At 49.8% G+C, this 25,270-nt stretch overlaps 2 protein-coding genes across 2 annotated transcripts in view; one reads left to right on the forward strand and one right to left on the reverse strand.

The window, feature by feature from the left end:
• Positions 1–336: 336 nt before the first annotated feature.
• NENF (neudesin neurotrophic factor) lies at positions 337–10,794 on the reverse strand. Its single transcript, XM_057530203.1, has 4 exons — positions 10,436–10,794; positions 2,931–2,991; positions 1,842–1,945; positions 337–890 (listed from the first exon to the last, which is right to left on the reverse strand). The coding sequence occupies exons 1-4, from the start codon at positions 10,610–10,612 to the stop codon at positions 714–716; spliced, it is 519 nt and encodes a 172-aa protein (XP_057386186.1). The 5' UTR covers positions 10,613–10,794; the 3' UTR covers positions 337–713.
• Positions 10,795–16,619: 5,825 nt separating this feature from the next.
• PACC1 (proton activated chloride channel 1) overlaps positions 16,620–25,270 on the forward strand; it is a 32,857-nt gene continuing 24,206 nt past the window's right edge. The window contains exons 1-2 of the mRNA XM_007184983.2: positions 16,620–16,786; positions 20,914–21,010. Coding sequence (XP_007185045.1) covers positions 16,751–16,786; positions 20,914–21,010 — 133 coding nt within the window. The 5' untranslated portion in view covers positions 16,620–16,750. The remainder of the gene's footprint in view (positions 16,787–20,913; positions 21,011–25,270) is intronic.

Here is a 25,270-nt window from a genome sequence, read left to right on the forward strand (position 1 = left end):
TCCAGCATGTTGCATGTGCTTCACCATCTTTGGAATGACCTCCAGGGCAGGCTCTGCCCACACCGGACCCCGGCCCTCCTCACCACCTTCCAGCTGCAGAAGGGGCTGAAGCCAGTTCATACCGTCACTCTCCTGGTTGTGGTGTAAAGCCAGGCCCTTTAATAGCTTTCTTTCCCATTCTCCACCCCTCCACCTAACGCACCCCATTTCTGCCACATCTCTCGGATGCCCCTGTTGCCCGGCCCCCGCCCCCTCACAGGCTGGGGAGACAGAAAGCAGGCCAGCAGAGACAAGGGGTGCTGATGAAGCTCCAAGGAGAGGGCACGTGTGGAAGAATTCTCCTTTTGTGAAAACAGGAAGTTTATTTTGGTGCTTATTCTAAAGTACACATGGTCATGGTACAAAACTTGGCAAGTACAGAGCAATATAAAGAAGAAATAAAGGTCACTCGTAATTCCTCTGCCCCCATAGCCCATGTTGACACCTAGGAGGTGTCCCCCCTCAGCGACTATTACGTCCCTGGCTGGTGTGCGGGCAGGATACCTAGGTGGGTAGAACACTTGACCAAGGGCAATAAAGGGCATTCAGTGTTCCAGGTTAAACGTCTGCTTTATTCAGAGCCGGTGACCAGAGGCCCCAGCAGCCTGTTTTGCAGGAGAGTTTGCATCTGAGTGTCTCCCTGCCTCACCCTCCCAAGAACGGTCTCCTGCAGATCAGAACTCGTCCTTTATGTCAAAATGGGGCTGGTCTTCAGGCTTGAAGTCCAGGTTGGGGCTGCCGTCCTCGTTGAGGATTCTTCGGGCTGTGTAGCCAACGATGGGGTATTTGGCTTTGTACACTTTGGTGAAGACGTCATCCAGGGATTCCAGCTCCTCGGCTGTGAGGCCCGTCTTGGGGAGAAAAGCCCAAGAAATACAGGGGTAGGAATGAGTGACTTGTGCTTGCCACCGGCTTCTCGCCAGCCCCGACCCCGACTTTACTCGCCCCACGCCCCCTAATGCGAGGGAAAAAATATATCAGAAATCAAATCGTGGACAGTTTTTTTGAGACAGCCCTGTGTGTGCGTGTGTGTTGCGGAGGTTACGTGCGGGGGCAGCAATGGCTGCACCGTGTTTGTGGTCTGACTGACGTAGGAATTAGACTCCAGAGAACCCCCAGCCTGGCCGGCATCGGGGGGCGCTCTGCAGTCTGCAACCACCTCCTCCTGCCCGATTAAGCCCCCTGCCCTCTACACTCGTCCCCTCACAGATTTACACGCCCTTCCCCCCTCTGTAGTTTCTTGATTTGCTTCTGTAATGTTGCAGCTTAAGAGTGTGACTCACCTGAGCACAACGGGGGTGAATGTCAGCCTTTCTGTTGGGATTACTTAGACCCCGAAATGGTTTTGGTTAATGCTATTTTCTCCTTCACAGAAATATGAGCGCGGCGGCGACTCTGCTCCCCCACCCCGTTCCTCCCCTGAGCTACCGGGAGTGGCCTGGAAAGCGGGTCTCAGAGACTAACAGCAAAGCTATCAGAGGCTGGGGGGTGGCAGGTGCAGACGGTCAGGGGGATGGGGCAACCAGGACAGGCTGGAGCCAAACTCTGAAGATCAACTGAGTTTGATCTCAAGTTCACAAGAGTTCAGACTTGGCTCTGTAGGCAGTGGGGAGCCCTGGAAGGTTGCTGAGCAGGAGGGGCACAGGAAGATATCTACTTTAAGAAAACAACTGGCTACCTCTGGAACAGTAAATAGACTAGTTAGGAAGCTTTGCTACTGCCCAGAGGCGGGGCGTGGGGAAGAAAAAAGGCCATGGCCAAGGAGGTGGGACACTTTGACAGAGGCTCATTGTCTGGCTCACAGTGTCGTGGGTGAGGTCTGCAGGATCCAGGGACATCTTGGCCACCCCTCTGGTGGAGTCCTTCCCGGTCAAGGCATTGTAGGGGGCTCCTCGTCCATAAAACTCTGTAGTGAGGAGGAAGGAAGAAGATGTGAGTGGGTGTGCACAGAGCAGCCAGGAGCCTGTACACGGCAGGGGGCGGGGCTTCTGAGACCCCACCCCACCCAATCCTGCAAAGGCTCGGCTGAGGGGAGGGACATCAGTGAGGGTGGGGGGTCCAATAAGCCGCCCCCAGCCTTCCGACTGGATTCCGCTAATTCAGAATATGGCATAAGTCACACATGCTGGGCTGAGAGGTGATTTTTTTTTTTTTTTAAATACAGAATGAAAATAATCCCTTAAAAATATTTAAAATGTAAACAAGAGGGACTTCCTACTGGTGGTGCAGTAGATAAGACTCCACGCTCCCAATGCAGGGGGCCCAGGTTCCATCCCTGGTCAGAGAACTAGATCCCACATGCATGTTGCAACTGAGAGTTCACATGCCGCAGGCGAGCCACAACTAAGGAGCCCGTGAGCCACAACTAAGGAGCCCGCCTGCCACAACTAAGACCCAGTGCAACCAAATAAATAAATAAATAAATATTTTTTAAAAATGTTCTGTCTTCCTAAATGTTCATGGAAGCCAAGTCTACTTCCATACATCTTTTGTTTGGTATCGAATAAACAATGAACCATTACAAGACTACTTCCACGATATCAGTTGTAGTTTCCATTAGGGAAAATATGAGATGGCATTAAAACGTTCTATAATGTTCTATGATCACGACTCTTTGCTAAGTAATACTTTTCCTCTCACTGCTTTATCTAGGGTAAATCATCCAGTTTGACTTTGATTCTATAGGCAACAGGCAGCCATGGAAGGCTTTTGAGCAGGAGCGTGACATCATGAGAAAAACATGGTTGAAGTGCCTCACTGACAAAGACTGTGAACTCATGCTGGGGGGAAAAGGACCTGCCCAGCATTCCCTCCCTTCCCTCACACCTCCAGCACCCACTCAGGCTGCCACGCTCCCCAGAGGTAAGGATTCATAAAGCCAAGCCACTTACCCTTTCCAGAAGTGACATCGAACACCACCCCTTTGACTGCCATGTAGATGGGCTGATCTTCCTAGGAAGCAGGAGAGAAGCTGTGAGGAGGAGACAAAGAGCCCAGCTCCGCCAGTTCAAGCGAGTAAAATCTCTTTCCATCACAGCCGGTGCAGAGGGCGGCGGGTGAAGTTACAAGCCGGTCCTCAGGCAGCTCGCCCCACCTGCGCAATGTCATGCCCACTCACAAAAACCTGGAAAAGTCACGAAGCATCATGACAAGCCGATGGCAATACCTTTCCCAGGAACTGAAGCAACTCCGTACAGATAAAAACTCAAAAGAATATTAAATGAATTACTTAAATCAGTCCATGGGACTTCCCTGGCGGGATTAAGACTCCACGCTCCCAATGCAGGGGGCATGGGTTCGATCCCTGTCTGGGGAACTAAGATCCCGCATGCCGCATGGCATGGCCAGGAAAAAAAAAAAAATTAAATCAATCCAAATTTCATCTTCATCGATGTACATACATGGAGGTAATCAGTGTAAATGATCTATTTTATATCAATATTTTGCTTCCTACAGGTAATATTAGTTCATACAAACATTTTCATGTATTGAAATAACCAAAACAGCTGTCACTTAAACAGTTCTATCTTACTTTAGTGATACTGTGTACCTGTTTGTGTAGCTATTCTAGTTTGGATCATCTCCAATTCCTGAGAACTATAAATGGCAGCATTACGAATATCTTTCTACAAGTTACTTTCTAATTTGTTGAGTTATCTCCTTGAGGCCTATTTCAATATATGGAATATAAGTAGATGAACATAATCACTTTTTATATTTTACCAGTTTGTCCTTCAAAAAGCCATTTATGGTGCTAGAAATATACAAGCGATACTGTTTCCTTGCAGCTCCTTGGGTTTTACACTTTATTTTTTGCTATATTCATGGGCATACAAAAGGAAAGATAGAAAAAAATGTAATTCCCAAGCGACAGATAAGGACTCTGGAGGAATTTTAAGTTAAAATCAGAAGGGGCCTTGAAGCTAATCTATCTAACACCTTCGTTTTAGAAATGCACCTTCATTATCCAGACCTGGGGAGATTATGAGACCTACCCAGAGTCACAGAGCAAATCAGAGGGAAAGCAGTTTCTGGAATCTGGAGCCCAGGAATCCAAGGCTCAGTCCCCTCTCTGGCCTGCCCCACCAGAGGGCACACAGCACGAGGACAGTGCACTTGCCTGGGACGAGGAGAGGGTGGGTGTCCTGGGAAATTCATTCAAAAGACCCAGGGCCACGAAGAAAGACACAGGGAGTGGGTCGGAGGTACCCAGATGTTAGGGAACCAGGGGAGCGACCTGCATCAATGAGGCAGGGCCTTTATCTTTCCTCTGGGTCTTGGGCTTGCTTGGCCATCTGGCCTTCCTCCCTGCCTGTGGCCAAGCAGGGCCAGGAGAGAGTGCCACGTGAGCTACCATGACAAAGGGACACCAGAGCAGTGCGGCAGAGGAAGGAGGGCCTCTTCCACACCTGGGAGAGCCCTGGAGCCTGGGTGCGGGCAGGAAGGCAGGAACTCCTGGGCCTCCAGCACCCTCAGACCCTGCAGCAGAGGCTGGGGACAGAGCAGAAGTTCCTCACTGGTGACTCTTCTTGAAACAGAGAGAAACTACTACAGATGTTTTCTTCTGCAGAAATACCTGGGCCCTCCAATGGTCTAAGGCCATGTTTTTCTAACTGCAATTGGCATTGGTAACATATTAGTGGGTCATGGAATCAATTTAGAGATTTATCAACAGATTTAAAAAAAGATGAAATAGGAAAAAAAAAGTTCAAAATAGAGCAGAAACTAGAAAACATCAGAGTGCCTCACACATAGTAAGAATGAACATAGTTTCACGGCACTTTTGTTTCAGTTGTGTGCGTGTGTACAGCAGGGTAGGATGCAAAATAGATTCCTTAACACAGCCAAAACGTCTGCAAGCCATCATTTTATTGTATAATTAGAGAGGGTGGTTTCACCTCTTTACTCACCTGCCTCTATCCAACAGCCTTCACTGTCTGTATATTCTTTATTGTCTGTCCAGGATGATTCTTTCAGAAGAAGTACAAGTCCTACTCTTCACTATTAAGTTTTAGAAAAGCAGAAAACAAATGTCACCCCATCCCCCCTTAGTACAGATTCCAGGGAGAGCTGGTGAGTGAGCACAGACAAATTCCATTTACAAAGAATAACCCTAAAGCCTAGAGGGGCCTTGGGCAAGCTCAGGGTCCAGGGTTGCCCTAAATAAACTCAGAAGGTAAACAACATTTCTGGTCATGCTTGCCCTCTGATACCTTCTTCTTAGCTGAACCAATATACCCCCGAACAGGTCACTGCTTGAGTGATGGAAAGGGAGGCTTCTGGTGGTTCATTTAGTTTGTACAAACTGGAGAAAGCACAGCTTGGTCCACCTCTTTTACTCACTAGCTGTGTAACCTTGGGCAAGTTACTCAACCGCCCTATGGCTCCTTCCTCACCTGAAAAATGAGATGATGATAATAGCTCCTTCCTCACGGGTCATCATTAAATGATTTAATGCTTTAAAGTGGTTAGGACGGTGCGTGGCAGAGTTGGCTCTATATTAAGTGTTTGTTAAATACAGACATCTGGTCCCAGGCCCAGAAGTCATGCTGGAGGTATGGGGGCAGGCGGCCCTCCCCTCCCTGCATTTGGTATCCTACGGTGCAAGTAAGGCAGAAAACATATTTTCTGAGGGTAGCAAAAGTCAGTTTCGCCCTTGGAGGGTGGAGGATGACATTCGCTCGGGACCAAAGAGAATCCTCGAAGTCACCCCAGCCGCCCTGCCCCAAAGCTAACTGCTTCATGACATCTGCTTTCCTTAATAAACCAATCCTCCCCCGCCTTTTTCCTCCATCGCTAAGGCAGGGGGAAATAACATTCACATGCCATTGACTCGTCTCCGTTGGGGACAATTCTGCAGATTCCAGCGTCTGACATACAGGTTAGAACGCCAGCAGCAAAGAAGGTATATATACACCTCTCACCCCCAGTCCTGCCACACATTTATTTCCCGAGGAAGAACGATGACCAAACTCATGAATGGCTTGTGATTTATGCTGTTTTTCTATTCTAAAAGCTCGATGTGAGGGTAAGTCATACAAGAATATTATTTTGATCATGTTGCCTGGGCTGGGCCATCAGCCACTCATGCTGGTTACTAGAGGCCTATAATTCAGGGCAATTAATATATTTCAGGTGTGATCAAAGGGAGGGCAGAGAAATTCATATTTACTGAGATTCTACCGTGCTAGGTTCTCTCCATATGTTATACATGTTTACTTATACTAACGTATGTCACTTAGGTCAATTTTCACAATGACCTTCTGAAAAAGGTATTACTATACCTGTTTTGTAGATGGAGAAACTGAGGCTTAGAGTTTAAATAACTTGCCAACAGTTTCTCTGCTGGTAAATAAATAGCCAGAATTCAGACTCACACCTGTTTGATTCTAAAGCCCTTCCTGCGACATTCATCCTTGTCGAAAACTTGAACGCCAATCTTTGACCTATAATTTGTAAACAGTGAAGCCCTGCTAAAAGAACAGCTGATGTGACACGGCGAAAGCTGTCAATGAAAGCGTGTGATCAATATCTTCAGTTATAAGGGCAGCTGAAGAAATCAGGGCCCACAGGAAGGCCCTCTGGACACATGTGACCTTTCTCAACCTACGTTCATTTTTGTTCAACATGCTTACTCTGTGATCTATGTGTTATCTACAGGAAAGGTCCCTAAAATGACCTCCTCTTTGCAAGCCTTACTAGGACTACTGGGAGAATGGGCTTTGAAGAGGCACCGGGGAGGCTGGATTTCAGCAGGTATTCCAAGAGGACTAATTCATGCCGGAAGCACACGTGTAGCTATCTTCACACTCCCACGTGGGAATGGTTCAGGGAGCCACGCTGTGGATCACTCTGACAACCTAAACTGCCCCGAAGGGATAAAGTAGCACAGGGCCTCGTGCAGTAGATCCAGAACACAGTAGGTTCTGTGAAAGACACCAGCAGCCGGGACCCCTGTCTTTCGTGATTTCCAATCTGAAGCGTCCACTGAAGATACTATGCAGCTTCCTGCCGGGGTGCCCGAGCTCTCACCACAAACCAGGCAGCAGAATGTGGAACTGGTGGGTCTGCCTTGGCTCTCGTCCAAAAGGATTATAACAGGAATGAGAATTCATAGCTAGATGTTTCAGAATGACTTGTTATACAAGGTCCACAATCCCATAGCAGAAACCCTTGGGGGTCAGATGTGTTTTGGAATGCAGAATTTGTCAGATTTTAGAAAGGTGTTATGGGGCACATGCCAGAGCACCTACCGGGGTCTGAGGCAGCACCCCATCGTCATCTATATCAATATTTCCACAGTAAAGCATAAACATGAATATTCACACTAAGTAGGATAAATAAAGACTATAAATAGACTCGCGTAGCTCCAAAGGGTTCCATCACCAAAGGAGTTCAGATCAGGCAGGGTTCTGCTGTCAAATGATGTAAAAAAAAAAAAAAAAACCTTCTGGGACTTCCCTGGCGGTCCAGTGATTAAGACTCTGCGCTCCCAATGCAGGGGGCACGGGTTCGATCCCTTGTTGGGGAACTAAGAACCGGCCTGACGCACGGTGCGGCCAAAAACAAAAAACCTTCTGCTTTTCAGAGCTTATTTGATTTCTGAATTGCATAAGAGGATTATGGGCCTGTTATAGTGCCTCTTGTTTGTATCTTTAATAATAAGCTAATAAGAATAATAGCAGCTAAGATTGATTAAGGCTTACTATGCTAAGACTACACTAGGCCTACTACGCTATGCACTTTGCATATCGCCATCTCATTTAATCCTCACAAAACCCCCATGTAGAGTAGGAACTCTTATCCTGTAGCCATTATCACGGTCAGTTTTATGTGTCAATTTGGATAGGCGACAGTATCCAGTTATTCAGCACTTATCTAGGTATTGCTGTGGAGGTATTTTGTAGATGTGATTAACATCTACAATCAGTTGACTCTGTGTAAAGGAGATTATCCTGGATAATCTAGGTGAGCCCGATCGCCATCAGTTGAAAGGCCTTAAGAACAGAATTGAGGTTTCCCCGAGGAGGAAGAAATTCCACCTGTGGGCTGCAGCACTGCTCCTGCCAAAGGTTTCCGGCCTGCCCTTCCTGACAGCCTGCCCTATGCATTTCAGACTTACCTAGCCAGTCTGCATGATCACATAAACCAATTCTTGTAATTAAAAACATACCTATATATATATTTTTTTCACTGGTTCTGTTTCTGGTGGAACCCTGACCGATAACAAGTACCACAGATGATAAAAGAAAATTAAGACTCCAAGAGGTTTAGCTATTTGCCCAAAGGGACTCAAATCCAGATATGATTCAAAGGTATAATGCTCTAACTATACTATTTGTATAATGTATTATACAAACGGTAACACTTCTGAGAGTGAAAGGTGGTGCTATTAATAATTATCCCAGTACAATAGGCATAAACCAGAACCATCTAGGGCAAACCTCAGCACAGGGCAGCTCTAACCAGCTGCGCTCAACTGCCTCTCTCCTCTCTTACTCTCTCTGCCTGCAGACATCCTCTGGGCACCACACCCCAAACAATTCTTTCCTTAACCTGCTTCCATCTCAAGCCTCCCTCTCTCTCCTTCCGGCAGTTGAGTATCAATCAACAATATCAGCATAAAAAAACCAAGAGTCTTTTCTCAGTCCTCATCCTGAACCCTGGGCATGGTTCCTGCATGTAATCTCCACTAGGAATTCTCTCTTCCCTTGGACTCTGTGCTGGGGGTCCCCAAGATCACCCCCACATTTGGAGATTCACGAGGACTCATAGAACTTAGCATGTAATTGTACTCAGAGCTATGATGTATTACAGTGATGTAGTAAGGGTCATAGGGGAAAGGACACAGGTAGAGTCTAGAGGAATCTATCTACCTGTGTACTTCCTTACACTGTCTGCCTCCCATGAGGCGCCACACAGAGCACATTCTTTCCCCGGCAACAAAATGCAGCAACACGTGTGCAGTGTTTTTGCCCAGGGAAGCCCATGAGAGACTCAGAGCCCAACGTTTTTACTGGGGACCGGCCATGCAGGCCCTCTCTGCCTAGCAGTGTTCAACATGAATGCACGGTTTGTACGAAGAGCCCAGACTGAGCCACCTTTATCTGTTAGGGAACTGCAGAACACCCTGGAAATCCAGACATCAGCCAAGGTCTTTCTAAGGACTGCGGGCCTGTTATGTTAACTCTTTTCTGCACAGGTTCCCTGACCCGGTACCATCTGGTTCCCTGCTGCTCCAAAAGACGGGGTCCCTTAACATCCAGTCACATGCCTGTCTCCCTCCTTCTGTGTTCTCAATGACTCAGGCTTCTAACCAACCTCTCTTTACAGTGATGCCCAAACTAGCACCACTGCCTAAGGGCCAGGTTCCTAAATCCCCCTGGAGAAACTAGTCCAGCTAAGGCTACTTAACTTGGGGGTTAGGGAGCCCACACCAGAGGGTTTTAACAAGAGAATATTAGGTTCCTTCCTTGTTCTACCACTAACTGGTGGCATGCCTCAGTTTCCTCACCTGTAAAAGCAGGAGGTTGATTCCTATCAACTCTGAAATGCTGTAGTTCCCTGATTTCCCCACCAAACTGTTCCCCCCACCTCCTGATCTAGTATCAGCTCCACGGCCCTTCCCATGTGCAGCATCCTGTTCCCACACTCCACGGCCATCACACTGGGCCCCAACAACCCGAATGTCAGATGGCTGTGAGGGATATCCTAGACACGTCCAGACTGCTGACCGATGTGGACCGAAGGGGGTGCGTCTGGGGGTGGGGGTCATCTTTGTCTCTAACCTCCGATCTCCCCCCAGCTCTGGCTCAGCCTCAAGAGCACAGGCATTAAGAGCCAGTGTGAGGAGTCAGCTGCAGAGGAGGCCCGGCAAATGAGGAAGGCAAAGTGCAGGGAAAGTCTGGATCAACCCTGGACCTGTCCCCATTCCCGCCTAACCCAGGGAGCAGGCCTTGCGTCCCTCTCTCCCTCTTCCGCCACTGCCCCCAGGAGCAGGCAGAAGTGTGTGCCCGCAGCTGATGCTCACATTGAAAACAAAAAAGTTCTGAGGTTCGTGTACAGACCTCCAGCCAAAATACGTCTCTAGGAAACAGCTCGCCGGAAGAGAGGGAGAAGCGCGGGGTGGGGTGCTCTGGCTGGGGAAGGGGGAAGCAGGGAGCCCCGAGTGCTGGGGACTGCCCCCCCAGTCCCCAGGCGGCGATCCAGGCCTGGAGAGAGGAGCCCGGCAGGCTTCGCGCCCAGCTCGAAGCCGGGGCTCCGGGAGGGGGCGCCCGCCGAGGCCCGCGCCTCTCCCCGAGGCCACCCCTCGGCGCCGCGGCTTCCCGGGGTCCCCGCCTCCCTCTCCGCGAAGCCGGACTCGGCCCGGTCCCTGGGCCCGCGCTTCCCCGCTCACCTCCTCCCCGCCGTAGCGGGCCAGCTCCTCCTCCGTGAAGAGCCGCACCGGGGGACCCCGCTCAGCAGGGCGCGGCGCCTGCCCGGCCCCGGCTGCGAGGAGCCCCGCGGCCAGCGCCAGGACCAGGGCCAGCGCTGCCAGCCACCGCAGCCGCCGCCCGGGCGCGGGGCCCGCCATGGTGAGCGCACCGAATCGGGCCTGGGGCGGCCTGGGCGGCGGAGCCCGCGCGCGCGCGCGCCCCGCGGCCTCGGAACCCCACCCCGCGCGCGCCCGCCCGGCGCCCGGAGGCCCCGGGGCCGGGAGCCAGGAGCCGGACTCCGCGCCTTCCACGCGCTGCGGGGCGCGCTCGGCCGCTGGGACGCCGAAGCCGGAAACTTGGAGCTAGGATTCTGAGGGCTCCCGACTCCAAACTGCGGACTGAGTGTTGCGCCAAGCAGTGGCGTCTGTTACAGCAGTTCCTTGATTAGGTACAGAGTTGACACAGCCAACATTCCAGCAACTAGGAAGAGAGATTTATAACCTAGGACCCCAACTTTATTAATTCACTTTTACTTTTGACTGATTTTTTTTTTCTTCCCAGTTGTGTTTAAATTTCGAGTCCCCAAAGGATTTTTGCAGAGGGTAGGGCACAAGACATGCACTGAAATAATTATAGCTAACATTTGTGCAAGGATTTCTTCACTGATTTATTCAGCAAATACTTTTTGAGGGCCTCCATGTACCAGGAGGCACATTGCTGAACAAGACAGATCCACGCCCCATGGAGCTTACATTCTATGGGCAAAATAGACAAACACGATACATAAGTAGTATGTTAGATGGTGATGAATGCTAGGGAGAAAAATAAAGTGGGCAAAGGGATAGCGAGCATTGGGAGTTGCAATTTTAAATAGGCTGACCAGGGAAGGCCCCAATGAGAAAGCAGTATTTGTATGAACATCCACAGGACGTGAGGGAGGTAACCTGGGGGAGGACAATCCCTGCAAAGAGAAAACTGCTTAAATGCTGAGGAAGGACAGTGCCCGGCTTGTTGGAGGAACAGCGAGGAGGGAAGAGGGGTAGGAGGGGAGGTCAAGGAGGTAAGGGGGTTAAGGGGAATGGAGGTGGGGGGCAGATCTTGTGGGGCCTCACAGCTTAGTTTTGAATGACTTTGACTTTTAGGCTGAGTGAATGGAACAGAGGAGTGAGTTAAAATATTCACGGAATGACTCTGGCTGTTGTGTTGAGAAGAGACTGAAGCAAGGAGCTACTGTTATAATCCAGGCGAGAGATGATGATGGTTTGGCCCTAGGTGGTAGCAAGGGAGGTGGCGAGAAGTGCGTGGATCACGGATTTGTTTTGAAGGTGTAGCTGGCAGGATTTGCTGACAGACAAGACATGGTGTCTGAGAGACAGAGAGGAACCAAGGATGACCCTGAGGGTTTTGGCCTAGGCAGCTGGAAGGATGGAGTTGCCACTTACTGAGATAAGGAGAGACGGTAGGAGGAGCAGGTCTTGGGGAAGATCAAGATCAGGCTTGTTCAGTTTGAGAACACTTAGATAGCCAAGTGGAAGTATCAAGTAGACAGTTGGCTATATGAGTCTGGAATTAGAGGAAGAGTTCCAGGCTAGAGATATACATTTTGGAATCCTTGGCATATAGGTTGTATTTAAAGCCACAGAATGGATGAGATTGTCGAGGAACGGCACGTGGATCGGAAGAAGGAAGGACCAAGGACTGAGTTGTTGGGGTTTGCCAACATTTTGTGGTTGGGAGAACCGGCCACCAAAGATAGGCTTGCTGTGTGCCAAGCACTTTTACGTGTATTAACTCATTTAATCCTCACTGTATCTCTATGAAGTAAGAAGTATTATTATCACCCATTTTACAGATGATGAAGCTGAGGTGCACAGACCTTAAGTGCCTTGCTCAAGGTCACACAGTAGGTGGCAGAGCCAAGACTCGAGCACAGGCCCTGTGTCCCTGAGGCTGCCCCTGACCGCCAGGCTACACCTCCCCTCAGTGACTGCACCAAGTTCTCATCCATGTACTTCTTCAACAGAATGGGCTTCTAGAGCAGAGCAGCCTAAACAGGGTCTGTCCACAAATCGTCTGAATCTGAATTTCCACATCAGTAACATACCAGCCTGCCTCCTGGATAGGACTGTGTCAAAAGTAAAAATGGGGGCTTCCCTGGTGGCGCAGTGGTTGAGAGTCTGCCTGCCGATGCAGGGGACACGGGTTCCAGCCCTGGTCTGGGAGGATCCCACATGCCGCGGAGCGACTGGGCCCGTGAGCCACAACTGCTGAGCCTGCGCGTCTGGAGCCTGTGCTCCGCAACAAGAGAGGCCGCGATAGTGAGAGGCCCGCGCACCGCGATGAGGAGTGGCCCCCGCTCGCCGCAACTGGAGAGGGCCCTCGCGCAGAGACGAAGACCCAACACAGCCAAAAATAAATAAATAAATAAATAAATAATTAAAAATGAATATCTGCTTAAAAAAAATTGTCTTTAAAAAAAAAAAAAAGTAAAAATGGTACGGATGTGAAAAGCTGTGTAAGCTGTGCAGTATCCACATTACACCATGTCACAGGGTCTCCAGATTAGAAGAACCTCTTCTAAACCCTTAGAATATCACCCTTTTCCTGATGCATCCTGTTCCTCGGCATACAGGCTGCTGCTTCTCTGCTTGAGCCCTTTCTCTCCCTGCAGCTGGATTTGTTAGGAACTGCTCTGAGCCAAAAGAAACTCCCTATAATTTCTACTGATCAGATCTAGCTTCCCCGTCCCTGAGACACTGAGTGTGAGTCTATAATTTAATAGTGTGCTCATATGCCCTTGGATTTCTCCAGGCATCCCCCTGATTGCCCTTCCCTCCTTGAACCCAGATTCATTTTTCCAAATGAATCAGTAAGTTACCTGCAAGGAAAACAGAAACTACTCTAAGTAAAACAGAATGGCTGTAATGCAGGGAGTTGGTGATGCAAGAGGCTGAGAAGCAACCCAGAGGGAGCCTAGAGATTAGCAAAGCAGGAAGATTGGCAACATCCTGGTGTTTTTAGAGTTTAGGAGCCTGGGTCACCTCACCGAAGCTACAACCACAAAAAAAACCTTTGCATCAGGGGCTAGAGCTATGGAAGGGAAGCTGCCAGGGGCAGAGAGCAAGGGAAGGAAAAACCCTGGCTTCCCCCTGGCCCAGATCCCCTCCAGTCTCCGAGCAGTGCTTCGACTGAACCCAGTGGAAACCCAGCCTTCACGGCCAGTCCCGGTAACCGAGAGCTGAGCAGGAGAGGCGAGAATGGGATCTGAGAGCAAACAAGCCCAGGATCAGCACAACCCAGTCTCCAGGATCTGGTCTCTGCCTGCCCCTCTGACTCTGTCTCCTAAGTGCCCCTCCATCGGTCCCCTCCAGCCACACTGCCTTCTGCTTGGGTCCCAGCCTGGGCCTCTGTACTGTACCGGTGCCCTCTTCCTGGGGTGCAGGTCATCATGGGCCTGGGGTGCAGGTCGTCATGACCCTCTTGTCACTCAGGTCTCAACTCACAAGTAACTACCATCTTGAGGCCTGTCTTGACTCCCCACACTCAGCACCTCCCTCCACAGCTGTGCTATCACGTGGTCTCTTTTCCTTTCTTTAGAGCTCTTGTCACTATGTGAAATTATTTTGTTCGTTTATTTACTAAACTACTCGTTGAGTACCAGTAACTGCCAGGCACTGTTGGAGGCACTGGGATATGGCAATGAACAAGACACATAAGCACCCTGCCTTCACGGACCTTCTATTCTAGTGCAGGGAGACTGAAAATGAAAGTCAGAAGGTGGTACACGCTAGAGAGAAATATAAAGCAGTGTAGGGGCACGAGCTGGCAATGGGGTTTGCAGTTTTAACAGGGTGCTTCAGAGGAGGCATTGCTGATAAGGTGATGTTGCGAGAAAGACCTGAAGATGGTGAGGAAGTGAGTGGCCTACAGCTGCATCACTGCAATCTCTGCTTCTGTCATCACAGGGCATTCACCCTGTGTGTCTACCTTCCTATCGTCTTCCATCTTCCTGTAAATTCACAGGTTATAATAGACGAAGGGATCACCTTGCTTAGTGTGACCTCATCTTAACTAATGACATCTGCCACAATTCTGTTTCCAAGGAAGGTCACATTCGGAGGTACCAGGGCTTGGGACTTCAACATATCTTTTTGGGGAACACAATTCAACCCATGACGGGAATCCTTAGGATATAGATGGTAATTCAAGCCATGAGACTAGAGGAGACCACTTTATTAGTCCCTAGGCAGTGACTAGAAAGATCAAAGACCTAGCTTGAGGAAGGCCACCCTGTAGAGTTGAGGGGATGAGGAGAAACCAGCAAAGGAGACTGGAGAAGGAGCAGCAAGTGAGGTGGGAAGCAAAGTGGGAGCGTGTGGTGTCCTGAAGTCAGGGGAGGAAAGTGTACAAGGAAGAGGGAGGGTGACCTGAGTCCAGGGCTGCTGATAGATCAAGAGAGAGGAGGATGGGGAAATGGCCATCTGATTGGACAACGCAGAGGTCATTTGTAACCTTAATAAGCACTGTTTCAGTGGAGTGGAGAACATAAAAGCCTGATTGGTGTGTGCTCACGTGGAAATGGGAGGAGAGGACTTGGGGACAGCAAGTACAGAAAATTCTATTAACATGTTCAAGGTCTGTTTCTCGAATTTAGCATGGAAGAGTCACAAGGGCAAGGACCTTGGAGTACCCTATTCATGTCTATATCGCAGTGCCTGGCACATTGTATTTGTTAAACCATGTCAGATGTTGTATTCGTCAGTATCTCCTTCAAATGTGGGAGCCCGTAATTTTCCAGTTTGGTCATACCAACAAAGAGCAGAGAGGAATGATAGCGCTGGACTAGATTTCTCTGGTTCCTTCTAGTTCTAAATTTCTATGATTGTGTGACTTGTTCTATCAACCTCCCTTGTAGTAAAGCAGTAAGTAATTTAATGAGTTGTTTGTTGTTGTTTATTTGTTTTGGTAAGCAACTGTTAACTGAAATGGATGGAATAAGTGTTCCATTCATAAATTTAACAAACATTTGCTGAATGCCTACTATGTGTTAGGTGCTATATATGTTGTCCCATTTAATAGATGTGAGAGCAGAGGGTCTGGGCTGGGGTAGGGTGGTCAGAAGAGGTGGTGGAGGCCTCCCAGTACCAACTCTCTGAAGGTCCAGCCTGCTCTGATGTGGTTGGTGCTACTGTGGTTGCCACTGAGGAGGGAAGAGGCCCTGAGTGCAGGGGTTTGCAGAGTTGCAGCTGCCCGGAACACAGAGCAGCATTCACCAAGGCATAGGCAACCTCTATCTGCTTCACTACCAAGCAGCCCAGGGCAGCCACACAGAACAGCTGTTCAGGCAGCGGGAAGAGGGGACGATGTGGGTCCACCCTGCCACAGGGCAAACACCCAATTTTCCACCCCATTCACGGCAGGAGGCTTTTGCTACTGTGAACAGCACCTTTGGGTTTTGCTGCATGACCTGTTTTGGCTCAAATAAGGACCTGTGAAGCAGGGCAGGGTTTAGCAGTTGCATTCTAAGTTGAACAGAGGATGGCTCAGAGTATTACAAGACCTGTGGGAGAGGGGCAGAGCCAGGACAAGAATCTAGAGGTCCTGACTCCAAGTGTCTGCCCCAGGAATAATGGAAAGAACTTGGATTCTGTCGTCTGTTCCTGGATTAAATAATCTTCACTTGTTCATGGCTTTCTCCCCATCCCTTCTGAAACAAGGTACCTCAGTTTCCTCATCTGTAGAACAGAGAGAAAAATGCCCTCTTTACAGGGTTCCTCTTAGGATGAAAGGCATAATGGGCATGAACGTGCTTCGTAACATATAAAGTGCTCTCCAGATATTTACTATGGTTATAAACTACAAGGCCAAGCTTCCTCTTTCAATTATAAATTAGGATCTCCTACCTGTCTGACTTGGCCCCCTTGTTCCACTTTCCACTCATTTTCTCCGTCCTTCCCCCTTCAATAAAGAGAGTAAGTAAGAGAAGAGGAAAGCACGTACGTCTAACGCCCGGGTTAAGCCTGGCTCTGGGTAACTCAAAGGCTTCGCTACCCCGGGAAGGCTGAGTGGGGCCCTCACGCCCAGAACTACATTTCCCAGCAACCCTTTCGCGGCTCCAGCTGCGGCGGGGGCGAGGCGCATGCGCCGAGTCCGCCCCGCCTTGTCTCGAAGCCGCTCCTGCGAACCGGTTTCGCCTCGGAGAGCCGGCAGATCTCGGCGCTGCAGTCGCGGTGCTTGCCTAGCTGCTTCCCGGGGATCGCAGCGGGCTCAGGTTTGCCTTAGGTCCGGTCAGTGCCATGATCCGCCAGGAGCTCTCCACATCCTACCAAGAGGTACAAGGCAGGGGCGGGGGTGAAAGCAAATTTTCCTGCGAGGCAGAGCGGGTCCCGGGGGTCCGGGCGGCTGGGCTGTGGGGGGCGTCCGGGCGGGCAGAGCCCGCCTCCAAGTAGCGGTGAGTGCTTCGGAGGAGGGGTCCCCGCGTGCTGAGTTGCGGCGGAGCAGGAAGGAAGCGGGACGCCGAGCCTCCTCCGGATGCTGCCTTCGCTTGGCAGAAGGATGGAGCCGGGGCCCCGGAGTCTCGACCCTTAACCATCAGGTGAATGATTAAAGCCTCGTCCGACCCAGGCAGCAGCGCGGTCCGCCGGGCGGACTCCACCCCGCCCCCCGCCCCCCACGCCGAGGTTCTTTGCAACAAGTGGAAGCTCCCGCGCCTTCCTCCCAGCTGGGCAGAGGCGCGTGGGCATCAGCCCCCTCCACGCCCAAGGCCTCGTGGCCCCTGCAGCTGCTAACGATAGCGATAATTACAGCTCGATTTGATGGCCAACCAACTTTGAAAATGTGCTTTCACCGACAGAGCTGCTTCTCGCCCCGTTCCGTTTCTGTCTCCACTTTCACCTCCTCCCACGACTGTAACTCTCACTTTCCAGTTCTTTGTCTCCTTCTTGTCTGTCCTGAGCTGCAGGCTGCAGTTCCAGCTCTTCCCTCAGACCAGCTCCTCCTGCTGACTCTTACTGACACTAGTGAACTGCTCTCCTTCTCCTCTAGGGTCCCAAACCTTGGTCATCTCTAGTTCTCTTCCCTCCCCTGTGTCCCTCACCGTGCTCCCCTCCCTTGGCAAGTTCAGGCAGTTCCATATCCTCAATCCTCAGGTTTGTGTCCCCAAGTCTGCTCTAACCAACTCTCCCTTTGGTGTCTCCCATGCTGGGCAGATTCTTTCGGGGGCCCTGCCTTGATCCCCGAGCATTCCTTTTTACATACACCTGATGCTGCCGTTGGTCTACCCAGAACAGTCCAAACTTCTTACAAGCTTTCACAGCTCTGCAGCCGTATCTTCTGTTACCTTCGTCATCTCCTCACCCACCTAGGTTCTGGCCACACTGGAAATTCACCGATTAAAAACGTGCTCCTGCTATGCCTATGCTCACACCATTTCTTCTTCTTTAACCCCTTCTCAAACTCCTTTGGTTAAAATTCCCCCCATTGTGCAAGGAGGGATCTCAAATCTCACATGCTCCATAGGGGTCTCACTTCCCAGATGAGTCTATCATTCTGCCAGTCCTTCTTATGTGAACTGCTGCTGTCTTGATCAATACTGATCAATATTGATGTACATTTCTTCCTTTGTAAATGATACTGTGTGGAGTATATAAAGCAGATGCCTTAGCCCTGTAGTAGAAGGGGAAGCCAAGTTGAAGACAGATGAGATTTGCCTGAGGCTTGCCATTTTGTAGTGTGGGATCTGGGCTAGAATCTGACTTTGGGACAAATTTCTGTATTTCTCCTACCATTTCCTTTGTCCAAAAGGAGCCTGATGGATTTTAACCAGTGCTGTGGATTCTGTGGCCCCTAGATTCTGTACCCGAGGCAGTGGGGGAATCCTGGGAAATGAGTGTCTTTCCTTGACTCTGAAAGTTTTCAGGTTTGTAGGGAATAGAGCATAGTGGGTAGATACTAGGACTTTTTTTTTTTTTTTTTTGATACTAGGACTTTTAAGTCAAAAAGCTCGCATTCCTATCCTGCCTCGCCTCTTGCCATTTGTGTGACTTTTGTCAAGTTACTTAACTTCTCTGAGCCTCAAGTTTCTTCATCTGCAAAATGAAGGTAATGATAGTCCCTATCTCACAGGGCTCTGAGGATTAGATGAGTTGGTCTGTGAAAGTGCTCACCTCAGTGCCTGGCAATCGTGACCCCTCCGTGAATGCTAGTTCTTATTAACAGGGTGTGGGCAGCTCCTGCTTCTGGGGAGCTTTGGGGTCCTGGTTTACAGGACCGTGTCCCTCACCATTCACACGCAACCTGCATTATCTCCTTACCTAGCAGGGCTCCTAAAATGTTTATTAAAATATAGGCAGTTTTCCTGCTTGCAGGGGTAAGGCCAAGGGTGGATTCAGTTTCTGTTGGTGGAAGACACTGGAAGGACCCCTCCCCTTAATTTCTTTAGTGGCCCGTTCTGAAGGTCCCTGTCTCTCACCTTCTTCAGAAGAAGGAGGCCTCCTGAATCTTTCTTGTATGGGTCATTCTGAGAGTGGACCTAGCTCCGAGTTAGGTTTCTTTGCTGGGGGGAGATTTTGGTTTTGCAGGATGGGGCATTTGAGAATTTGGCCAGGGCCGGGCAAGGAGGTGTGTTTATTATGGCTGCAGGTAGTCAGGAGGGGAACTGGGTTAGGAGTGTGTTAGGGTTAGGCTGAACCTGTGTAAGGCTTGGATCAGAGAACACTGGGCCTTCCCAGGACTAACATCCTCCTTGCCCTTTGGCCAGCAAAAGGGAAAGAGCCCTGGGGACCTCTTGATCTGTGTTCCTTCCCACTGTGGGCCTGCGTTTCATGGTGTCTTCTCTAACCTCCTAGCCATCTTTCACATGTTGGTTTTCTTTTCTTTTGGGCTTCAGGGCTTTAAACCAGGGGCTTTACCTGATTCTAAAGGGAAGGAGCAATAAAGACGCAGACGTAGAGAATGGACTTGAGGACACGGGGAGAGGGAAGGGTAAGCTGGGACGAAGTGAGAGAGTGGCATGGACATATATACACTACCAAATGTAAAATAGATAGCTAGTGGGAAACAGCTGCATAGCACAGGGAGATTAGCTCAGTGCTTTGTGACCACCTAGAGGGGTGGGATAGGGAGGGTGGGAGGGAGACGCAAGAGGGAGGGGATATGGGGATATATGTACACATATGGCTGATTGACTTTGTTATATAGCAGAAATTAACACAACAATGTAAAGCAATTATACGCCAATAAAGATGTTAAAAATAAATAAATGAAGGGCAGGAGCAGAGGCACGGAGAAGGAGATGGAAGAATATTAGATACGTAAGAGCTTTGTTTTAACTCAAGTTTCTTAGAGATGAATTTTTAACGATGTCCTGCGACCTTAAGTGTTGACACTGTGAGCCTAAGAAAATACTTGGGAAGTCTATCCCCTCCCTCACCTCCCAATCCAGTGATAGGTCCTCCTCTGAACTCTGGTCTTGGTGTTTCTTGCTTTTCTCCTTAATGCTGTGGAACCTTGTTGGTTATCATGGTATCACTGTCCCCCTTTGACAGGTGAGAACTCTGATGAAGTGAGGTGGAGGTTGCCTGCTTATTAGGCTGCTAATCAGCACCTGTCTCTGGATGGTCTGCCCTCCCCACTTTGTTCTGCCGTTTGCAGCCTGAGTTGGTGGACTTTAGCTCTGACACCAACTTCTGTTCTCTCTGCTCCCTCAGCAGACTCTAAGCTTGCATTTCCTCCTCCTTTGGGAAGTGATTAAGAGCATGGGTTTTGGAACTAGGCTAACTCGGATTTTGCTCTTGGCTCTATGGCCATGGAAAGTATTGTGGGTTGAATTGTCTTCTCCAAAAAGGTATGTTGAAGTCCTAACCCCCAGCACCTCAGAAAGTGACCTTATTTGGAAATAGGGTCATTGCAGATGTATTTAGTTAAGACGCAGTCATGCTGAAATAGAATGGGCCCTAACCCAGTATGAATGATGTCCTTATAAGAAGATTGACCATGTGGAGACACAGACACTCCATGTGAAGATGGAGGCAGAGATCGGAGATGGGGTGCATCTACAAGCAAGGAACACCAAGGGTTGCTGGCCATTATCTGGAGCTGGAAGAGAGGCATGGAAGAGGTTCTCCCTCACAGCCCTTGGAAGGAACCAACCTTGCCATCACCTTGATTTCAACTTTCTAGTCTCCCTAACTGTGAGGGAATAAATTCCTGTTATTTTAAGCCACCCAGTTTGTGGTGCTTTGTTCCCGCAGCCTGGGAAACTAACACATAGAAGTTATTTGAATTTTCTGAGCTTCAGTGTGCTAATCTGTAGAATTGGTATAACATACCCTATATCATGTGATTTCTTTTTTTTTTTTGATGACAGTTTAGTGAGAAACAGCTTCTGCTTTCTTATTCTAGTCCAGAAAAGCAAAGCTGATGTAGCTGACTTCCTTGCCCTCTTTGTTTCTCCCTTTAGCTGAGTGAGGAGTTGGATCAGGTGGTTGAGAACTCAGAGCGGGCGGACGAGCGGGAAAAGGAGGCGGTCAAAGTCCAGGGTCCAGGGATCTTACCAGGTAAGTGGGTTCAGCGCTGGGGGTGGAAGTGCCGGCAAACGGTGCTGAGCCACTGCCGCAGCTGGAGGCCGCGGTCCAGGCTCCTCGCCAGCTGGGGACCTGTGTCGGAGGCGCAGCCCCTGCCTGGTGTCGGATCTCAAGTACTGCCCTCGTTTTAGAGCTATACATATTTAACCAGCCTTGGGACAGAGGATGTGTCCAAGCCGGCATCTGCTCTTTTCTGTCCTCTAGTTTGAGCCAGATCCTGAAGCCAGGCCATTGGATACAATGACAAGAACTTTGGGTCTCTGTTTTTGTGTTTCTTTTTCCCAGGGACGCTGTCATCAGTTGAGCCTCTAATAGCTGGGTCGCTTCCCAGGGCACTCTGGGCGATTATCCGATAGGCCTCATCCCCGGACATCAGGCCTCTCCGGTTTTGTCGCCCAACTGGGTGGTCCCATCAGTACGGTGGCATCTTGTAGAGCCTTGCAGGAATGTTTGATACTGTCAACCACTTCTTCATCCCGGATAAGCTCTGCTCCCTTAGCTTCCATGATGCGACACTTTACTTCTCAGGTCACTCCTTCCAGCCTCCTTTGCAGTCACCCTCCAGCTCTTGGGTGTTAAATGTTTCTCAGAGGCCCCCTGCTCTCAGTCTCTGGCAGGTGACCTCACTCAGGCCCCCTCCCCTGCCTTAGTCACTGTTTGCTCACACTTGACTGCCGTGGTTATATCTCTGGCCCAGAGGTTACCTGTTCGCATATCCTGTATATCCAGATTCCCAGATGGTGGCTCTGCCAGGATGTCCCGAAGGTCCCCTGAACTCCACATGTCCAGAATTGACCTCATGGTCTCCCCACTGCCAGCTTCGCCCTCTTCCAGTGTCTCCTGTTTCCAGGAATGGTACCATCACCACCCAGTTGAACCCGGAAGTCATTCGTTTTTCCTTCCTTCCCTACTTCCCCTTTTTCCCTGCCCCTCAGCCATGCTGGCCTTCTTTTACTTCGGGCCTCCCTCCCACCATTGTGCCTTTTTGCAGTTTTATTCCTCTGCCTGGAATTCTCTTCCGTTTGTCACCTTGTTAATGCATAATCATTCTTCAGCTCTCAGCTCACTCATTTTTTCCCTGCGAAGCCTTCTCTGACCTCCTGGCTAGATCACCTCCCCCGTCACTTGTAGCCTACACATCTCTCCCTTGCAGCTGTCGCCGATGGAATGGTATATGTGTTTGCCTGACTGTTTGATTAGTGTCTGTCTGTTCTACTAGACCGTAAACTCCACCAGGGTGGAGACAGTCCCTTTTGCCCCCCATTCAGCCCTGGCCATGCAATAAGGATTCATTGAGTGAGTGAGTGAATGAATGGAGTCCCAGCCTGACTCCAGCTTCTTGGGTGGATTGAGGGAGGTGGGCTTCTGCTCCTCTGGATTCCCATATTTGTAGGGGAGGGGAATGGGATAGGAAATTCTGTGATTGTGCCTAATCCTTAGAGAGGACTTTGTAGAAGGAAGGAGGCAGGAAGGGCAGCTAATGTTTACTGACTGCCAGGCTCTGTCATCCCCATTGCCCATTTAATTCTCATAACAACCCTGGGAGGCTGTCATCCTCATGATTCCATATGAGGCCCTGAGGCTCAGAGAGGCTAAGTGAAGTGTGGGAAGATTACGTAGCTGGTCAAGACAGACTGGATCAAGCTCTGTGTGACCCCAGACTCTTTCTACTGCACCCGTGATTTTTAAAAAATATTTTAAGCATCCTTCTATTAAAGCCCAATGTGTAAAAGGTCGTAGCGTGACTACCCTCACTCTGACTCTAGGCCTTGCCCCTGAAGCCCTAAGGTCCCAGGGAGAACTGTTCAAAAGCCCTGTATGTTAGTTTCTATTGTGTCTGTAACAAGTTACCACAAACTTAGTGACTTAAACAGCTCAGATTTATTATCTGAGAGTCCTGGAGATCAGAAGTCCAAAATGGGTCTCACTGGGCTAAAATTAAGGTGTCGGCAGGCGAATTCCTATCTGGAGTCTCCAGGAAAAAATCCATTTTAATGCCTTTTCCAGCTTCTCGAGGCTGCCTGCCTTCCTTGGCTCATGTCTCTTCTTCCGTCTTCAGGTCTTTCTCACATCTCCACGTTCTGCCTCCCTCTTCCATGTTTAAAGCGCCCTTGTGATTACATTGGGCCCATCCAGATAATCCAGAATAATTTCCCTGTTTTAAGGTCAGATGATTAGCAACTTTGATCCCATCTTTGCCGTGTAACTTGACATATTTATAGGCTCCAAGATTTAGGACGTGGACATCTTTTGTGGGCCATTATTCTGCCTACTGCACCCTGCACTGCCCTCTTGCCCCCAGTCAGAAGAGAATAGATGGTGACAGCAGGAAGAGGAGGGGAGGCCAGACTTGGAAAGATGAAGTTTCCTGTTGTGTTTCCTTTTATAGATAAATGCCAGGCGAATTAGGAAGTGGCCATGATGACCTTCGACCTTGGCAGCCTCTGTTTTGCCTCAGCTTCCTGGGGCCTCAAAGCCTGAGATCAGTCAGAGCAGGCAGCCAGACCTCAGGCAGAGCAAATTTTGGGTAGTTCCTTCGGCTGGCAAAGCGCCTTCCCTGCTTTTGGGGAAACTCTCCTGGGCGCATCTCCTGTTCAGACCATAGACAATCCAGCGCTCAGAAGCCCATTTGGCTGGTCTCAGTAGTGACTTGGCCTGAATTGGATGACCTGGTATACAACTTTCAGAGCTCATTTCCTGCCTCTGAGTCCCCTAAGAATAATAAAAATAACGGTAATGACATCAGCCACCATTGATGAGGTGCTTTCCTCTACTAGGCCTGGGTAGGGCTTTTTCTATATACTTTATCCCATAATCTTCCCAGCCACCCTCTGAGGGAGGCGGTTAGTCCTAGTTTATAGACGGAAACCTGGGGCACAGAGAGGTTAAGTACTGTGCTCAGAGTTAATGAGTAGCAGGGCTCAAATTGAACCCAGGGCTGTCTCTGAACGTATTCTGACTCTGGCTCCGTTGTTCCTGGATGAGATGCTTTCTTGTTCCAAAATCCTCCCCTTCCTCCACCAGAGTCACTCATGGATTCCTTCACCTCTATGCCCAATGCTAAAACCACGAAGAAGGTGAGTGAGGCATGGCCTACTTCCGGGAACTCAGGCCATGTGGAGAGAGAAGGCAGGTTACCCAAAGAAGAACTTGCCCTCCTTCTACACAGCCTGCCCTGAGCTACCTAATGGGGTCTTTTTCTCCCTGTTACCTGCTTTCTAGCATTCAGTACTTTTCCTTTGTTGCATTTAGCACAGCTGAGAGTGTCCATTTATTGACTATAATTCTTTCGTTAATTGTGTCAGCCCCTAGGCCCTGCCCCTGAGTTTTGTGAGGCACAAAGGTTTGTCCCCTCCCTACCCGCATTGTAACTCCAGTGCCTGGTAGAGTGCCTGGCCCTCTGTAGGTGCTCAGTGTGTATTGGTACCTGGGAGTACCCCGGGTGGGGATTTGGAGCAGGAAGGCATCTCATGTAAGCCAGCTTGAATGAATGAGGGCCAAAGAAATGCTAGAGACAGGTGCCTCAGGAGTGAACAAAGGAGGGCTGGTTGGTGAAGGAAGTGGAATGAATCTGAAGGAGGGTGATATATGCGTGAAAAAGAAGGGCTGGCCAGGGAGGAGGGGTGTGTGCGCAAACACGTAGAGATGGGAATGACAATAGGGTGTTTCAGAATCGGTGGGTGGCACAGTGGTTGGAGCAGAGGATTGGTAGGAGAAGCAGAGGGAGGTGAGGTAGGAAAGCTCAGCTGGGTCGGACTGGGGGTGGTTTTGAGCGTCGGGGTTTGGACTTTCTCTAGGGGGCAGGCAGTACTCAAAGGGATTGGAGCAGAGCAGTAAGAGGAGTGAAGTGGGCATGTTAGGAAGATCAGTGTGGCAGGTTGTGGGCCTGGATTAAGGTGAAGCGAGACAACTGTGCCACGTCAAAGGCTGAAGGCTGATGTGATAGGCTGCTTTGATGTGGGGGGAAGGGGAGAAGAAAGAACCAAAGAAGACTCTGAGGTTTGAAGCCAGGTGAGTGGGAGACTAATACCATACAGAGATAGAGTCCGGAGGGGCAAGTGGCTGGAAGAGAAGATGCTCGTCTGTGGTGCACACGCCACGCTTCAGTCGATGTGGTGTGCCTGGTTAGAGATGGCCTAGAGGCAGTGAGAGGTATAGGATTGACAGGAGACAGGACCTGTAGTGGGTGGTTTAGGGGCCTGGAAGAAAGCCAGGGACACAGAATGTGGAATG

This window comes from Balaenoptera acutorostrata, chromosome 1 (assembly GCF_949987535.1).
Source record: "Balaenoptera acutorostrata chromosome 1, mBalAcu1.1, whole genome shotgun sequence".
Classification (NCBI taxonomy): domain Eukaryota; kingdom Metazoa; phylum Chordata; class Mammalia; order Artiodactyla; family Balaenopteridae; genus Balaenoptera; species Balaenoptera acutorostrata.